Here is a 5,811-nt window from a genome sequence, read left to right as displayed (position 1 = left end):
CCAAACCCACCAAAAAAGAACTGGTGAGCTTCTTTCATCTCCTGCCATGTAGCAGATCTCTTCTTGGATTTCACACCACTGACCATACCCTGTCAGAGATCTTGAACAGTTTACATTACTTCTTTTGAAGGATTAATCTAGACTGGCCCAGAGATAAAAACCAAAATGCACAATGAATTCCTACACTGAATTCCAGCTTGTTACTGTGAACTCAACATAAGAAAAAAGGAATCCCACACATCTTGCAGTACATACACTGCTTTCACACAGTATGAGTTAGAGGAACACGTAAAGGGACAAACTACTTTTGTACAAAACCTCAATTTATTTCAGAGAAATTAAAAATATGGTATTTAATATATATAAATTTCTATTCCTCTATAAATATAGATGATCTCGTGATAATGAACAGAAATAAATGCATACCAAATTAAAATAATTTTGCATTTCAGGGTATGGTAGCCATAGATAATGTTTATGAACCTAAATACAGGCATTTGTAATATTAAAAAAAGTTTAAAACAATACAATCAGGAGAGAAGCATTCTGCTGTTTTTCATACAGAGGTCTACATATTCAAATGCATCTGTTGAAAGTTACAATTTCGTCTTTAACTTTTTAAACGTATTAGAAGCACAATCCCACACACCCAGGAGCATACAAGGTAGCTGATATACTGCACACAGGTATCTTATCCTTGCAGTATGCAATGTTATTTCTGTACCGAAAAAAGAGGCGAAAAAAGACAGCAGAGGCTCTTTCAGGTCTCACATCTCACCAGAATGCTTAAGCATTCTGCTTTACTGTTTTCCTTTCCATTGTTTTTACTACTGGCAAAACTCATCACACCCTCATAACGTGCAATGATTTAAATCTCAATGAATTAAAATTCAGAGGAATGGCAATGGCTCCAACGTTTCCCATATGAAGAGCCGTGTATGAATATAACTAGGGGGCAGGGAGGAAACAAACAAAAGCCCCAAACTGAATGCGGCGTTTTATTCCGATGAAGCTCTTTTCACCGAGCCCGTATTTCCTGATCCTGCTGACCCCAGCCGGCAGCAGCCCGGCGGGGAGGCACCGGGGCAGGCGGCGGCAGGAGCGCCCGCGGGGCGCCCCGGACTGGAGAGTGGGCTTAGAGAAAAACCCCAGCAGAAGGGCATCTCGCTGTATCTCTGCCGCCATCCACCTCCTGAGCCATCGGAGGTGCTACAGGTGCAGGCGGTGTGAACCCCGAGTCGAACACCGAACCGGGCCGTGCGCGGCACGGCCAGCCCCGGCACCCGGGCACCGCCGGGGCTCTCCCGCTCAGAGCGGCCGCCCCGAGCTCGGCTGCTGTCTGTGCCCCAGAAAGGCCGGCGGGGGCCAGCGGGGCCGGGGCTCGGCGCAGCGCCATGCTCGGACACTCCTCCGTCCTCCCCGTACGGGACCGGGCGGGGTCGGAGCTCCCCAGACGGGACCGGGACCGGGACCGGGACCGGGGCGGGAAGCGGCGCTCCTCCCCATCCCCACCTCCACGCTACCGGCCCCGCTCCGCGCCCTCCTGCTCAAGCAGCTGAAATTCCAAGCAAAGCCATTACAAAACCTGGTGGGGGGGAAGGGGGTTTGTTTTCGATTCTCTTACCGGCAGCTTTTCCCATCCTGCCCTACGAATAAAAATCCAAAGCCTTTTTTTCCTTTAAATTAAGAAAAAAAAAAAATCAGGGGGGGAGATAAGCGAGGAAGTAAAATCCGCAAACGGGTTAGAAGTGTCCTAAATAATTAAAAAAAAAGTGAGTTTTTGTAATTTAAATACAAATATACTTACAAAATCTTACAGAGGTTATTTACATCCCTCTCCCCCAACCTGACAGTGCGTTCAGCTCCTACAGGAGACAGCCCGAGCAGGACGGGGAGGGCAAAGCCTGGAGACCCCAGGCACTGGGGTCCCCCTAGCTCGTCCTCCGCTCCCCGCCGCCTGCAGAAGCCACTCGCAGTCCCAAAAGTTTGCCCAGGCCTGGATAAGGAGCTGCTTCCCGAGGCAGAGCCTCAGTCCTCCGCCTGCCCGCATCTCCCTAGCCTGGCAAGCAGGGGTCTCAGACCGTGGTCTCGCCCTGCTTGCTGTTGGTGAGCCTGGTGTAAAACTTCCTCCAGGAGTTCAGAGTTTTCCCAGACCAGATCCAGAAGCCCGAGGTGATGCCCACGATTAAGGTCATGAGATACTTGATCATGAAGACAGTGAAGTCGGGGCTCATGGGCGGGTGGTGGCCGCTGTGGTTGTTGGGGCAGGGAATGGCATAACTCTTACAGCTCTGCGTGACCCAGCTCCTCTCCCACTGTTCCCTAAAAGCTTGCTCGTAAAAATAGCAGGCAATGACGATGGTGGCCGGCACTGTGTAGAGGACGCTGAAGATGCCTATCCTAACCATGAGCTTCTCCAGCTTTTCTGTCTTGGTGCCGTCATGCTTCATGATGGTCCGGATCCTGAAGAGGGACACAAAGCCAGCCAGCAGGAAAGAGGTGCCGATGAACAGGTAGACGAACAAGGGGGCCAGCACAAAGCCCCTCAGGGCATCCACGTTGTTGATGCCCACAAAGCAGACGCCGCTGAGGACGTCGCCATCCACTTGTCCCAGGGCAAGGATGGTGATGGTCTTGATGGCCGGCACGGCCCAGGCGGCCAGATGAAAGTACTGGGAGTTGGCCTCAATGGCCTCATGGCCCCACTTCATGCCAGCAGCAAGGAACCAGGTAAGGGAGAGGATGACCCACCAGATGGAGCTGGCCATGCCAAAGAAGTAGAGCATCATGAAGAGGATGGTGCAGCCCTCCCGCTTCGTGCCCTGCGCCACGGTGCGGGAACCGTCCTCGGCGAAGCGCTCGTTGCAGACCACCCTCTCCTCCAGGAGGAAGCCGGCGATGTAGGCCACGGCCACCGCCGTGTAGCAGCCCGAGAGGAAGATGATGGGCCGCTCGGGGTAGCTGAATCGCTTCATGTCCACCAAGTAGGTGAGGACGGTGAAGAGGGTAGAGGCACAGCAGAGCACGGACCAGATGCCGATCCAGGTGCGGGAGAAGCGCAGCTCCTCGGGCCCGAAGTACATGAGCCCGTAGAGGCGGCCGGGCTCGCAGGGCGCCCCGCAGTCCTTCTCTCCCAGGAAGCGGTAGTTCAGGTACGAGGGCACCTTCAGCGCCCGCGGGCAGGTGAAGCGCCCGCGGGGCTCGCCGGGCCCCGGGCCCCCGGGGCCGCCGCCGGCGCCCCCGCGGTGCGGGTTGCTGGTCCAGCTCTCGGGGCGCAGCGCGGGCGTGGGGGTGCCGCGCTCGGAGGCGTTCTGCCCCACGCACAGCTCGCCAGCCCCGTGCACCGGGAACTTTTCGCAGCGCAGCGTGTCGGGCCACTGGAAGCCGAACTTGTTCATGAGGGCCTCGCAGCCCTGGCGGGCCCGCTCGCAGAGGGAGCGGCAGGGAGGCAGGGCCTGCTCCAGCACGGTGCACACCGGCGCGTACATGGAGCACAGGAAGAACTTGAGCTCGGCCGAGCACTGCACCTTCACCAGCGGGTAGAACTGGTGCACCTCCAGCCCCGCGTCCTCCTGGTTGGTGTGGCCCAGCAGGTTGGGCATGATGGTCTGGTTGTAGGCGATGTCAGTGCAGAGAGGGATGGAGATGGGCTGGCAGTAGCCGTGGTCGGGGATGGAGATGCCCCGCTCGCCGTTGTACTGCGACGCCGGCAGCTGCCCCCCGGCCGGGAGCGCCGCCGCCCACAGCAGCGCCAGCAGCAGCGGCAGCCGCGGGCACCGGCCGCTGCCAACTTCCCCGCCGCCGCTCACCGCCGGCCCGCGCCACTCGGCCATGCTCAGTCGGTGCCGCCTGCCCTGCCGGGCTCCCGCCGCCCCGCCGCCGCCGCCGCTGCTCCTCCCGACCCGAACTTGCGACTCATGAAGGGAGCGGCGGGCAAGGACGGGGCAGCCCCGGCCGCCGCTCACGCGGCCGCGGAGCGCAGCGCGCAGCTCTGCCCGCACCGGCGGCAGCGTCCTCCGCGCCTCCGACTACCGCCGCCGCCGCCGCCTCCGCCGCCGCCGCCTGACCATTTGTGCCGGCCCCTCGAGCCCGCGCCCCTCGCCTCGCCGCGCCGCGCTCCCTCCGACCGGTTTCCAGGCGCCCCGCAGTCTGCTTCACCGGAGGGAGGAGCCTTGAAACCGACGCCGAACTTTCCTGCGTAAGGGACCGTCTCCCAACGCCTCACCCGGGGGCGGGCGCAGGCGGGCGCGGGGCTGCCCCGCGCCGCGCACAAAGGCGGCGGGGGCGGCGCTGGGGAAGGGGCCCGCGCCGGGGGGATGATCGGGGGGAGCGGGCTGTGCCCTGTCGGTCGGCGGCGCGCCGACCCCGGCTGTCCCGGGGCTGTTTTTGGATTCCCCGGTGATGACGATTGTTGAAGCTGTTGAACGGCGCGCCCGGACTGGGCCGGAGCCCGCCACCCTCGGTGTCCCCCGCCGTGCAAGCAGCCGGGCTAATCCCGGACGGGGGAATCGATGTTTGGCACATGGCAAAGGGCAGCATTGGAGGAGGGGTCCGCGGCACCGCCGGCACTCTGCTGCGGGGAGCAGTGCGCAGTGGGGGTGTCTCTGCAGGTAGAAATGTGGGAGACACACTGCGGTCACTTGAGGTGCGGGCAGGAGCCGCAGCTGCGTGTAGGCACAGACCGCGATGTCGCACGTCGCACACCCGGTGAAACTGGAGTGGCTAAAACTCGCCTCTCCCCAGAGACACTAAGTAACTCGCTACCGAGCTATTGCCGGTGTGTTATCGGCGCCTTCCTCCCAGCGTGTCCACAGCAGCAGACCGACACTGGAAGATAATCCCAATAGGGATTTCCCATTTCCCTTCCTCCCTCTGCGTAGTGGGCAACTATTCCAGTGTGACTCAAGTCGAATGCTGTGTGACTTGCAATACCTCCTGTCAGGTTTTTTGGAAAATTCTTGCTATACAGTGACCGCCAGCAGTGGCCATTTTTGCATGCCTGAAGCCCCATTGCACAAAGAGAATAGAGGTCCTGTTGGCTCTCCCGAAATGCCTAGTCCAGAAAAACGATGGAGGCTGAATAAGGGATTTACTGTACTCATTGGAACTGAATAAGAATAATAAAGTGTGCTCCTGGAGAGAAGAACCCTGCCCTGTTCTCCAGACATTCAGTAATTAAGGCTCTCCGTCGTGTGTGCAAATGTTCTCATAATTGTCTGAAGGTTCACTCTACCATTCGGAGCTGAACCAGGCATGGAACTTCTCCCGCCAGCTGTCTTCCTTCTCTGCAGCATGCTCCCACCCTTTCCGCCTTGCATGTTAATTGAACTCCAAAAATCCATTAGTAGGAAGACAGCTCCAGCATTTATTTCTAGCTGTCGGAGGTGGCAAGGGTTAATAAAAGACATCCGTATTTCTTGGATAGCTACAGATAAAATTTGGACCATGCTATTTAGGCCACTTTCTTTCTCCCAGCAGTACTGTCCCACATTCAAACTAATTAATAGCAAAATCTGTGCTGTGTAACGACTGCAGGATTGGGATCATGTTTAGAAATTGTACATCCTTAAAAATGTCGATTGCTGATGTCCTCGTTTACTGAGGTTCACTGAGTTCTGTCAAGAACTCTCTTCTCAGAGGACCATAGTTCAAAAATTATATGCACAAATACCTTTTTCCATCTTCTGCTGAACAGTTTTATTCCTTAAATATTGTATTTATAGTTTAAAGCTACAGATTTTTCTCTTCAGATCTACATCAGTAATTAAAATTATTAACTTCTTTCTAGCACACAGCCTGTTTATATTCAGC

The 5,811-nt window shown here is 56.7% G+C and overlaps 1 protein-coding gene across 1 annotated transcript; it reads right to left on the bottom strand.

The window, feature by feature from the left end:
• Positions 1-302: 302 nt before the first annotated feature.
• Positions 303-4,534, bottom strand: FZD1 (frizzled class receptor 1). The gene has a single exon (XM_064409694.1). The coding sequence runs from the start codon at positions 3,831-3,833 to the stop codon at positions 2,076-2,078; it is 1,758 nt and encodes a 585-aa protein (XP_064265764.1). The 5' UTR covers positions 3,834-4,534; the 3' UTR covers positions 303-2,075.
• Positions 4,535-5,811: the final 1,277 nt, after the last annotated feature.

Source organism: Passer domesticus, chromosome 1 (assembly GCF_036417665.1).
Source record: "Passer domesticus isolate bPasDom1 chromosome 1, bPasDom1.hap1, whole genome shotgun sequence".
NCBI classification, from domain to species: Eukaryota; Metazoa; Chordata; class Aves; order Passeriformes; family Passeridae; genus Passer; species Passer domesticus.
This window is presented reverse-complemented; position numbering and strand designations above follow the sequence as displayed.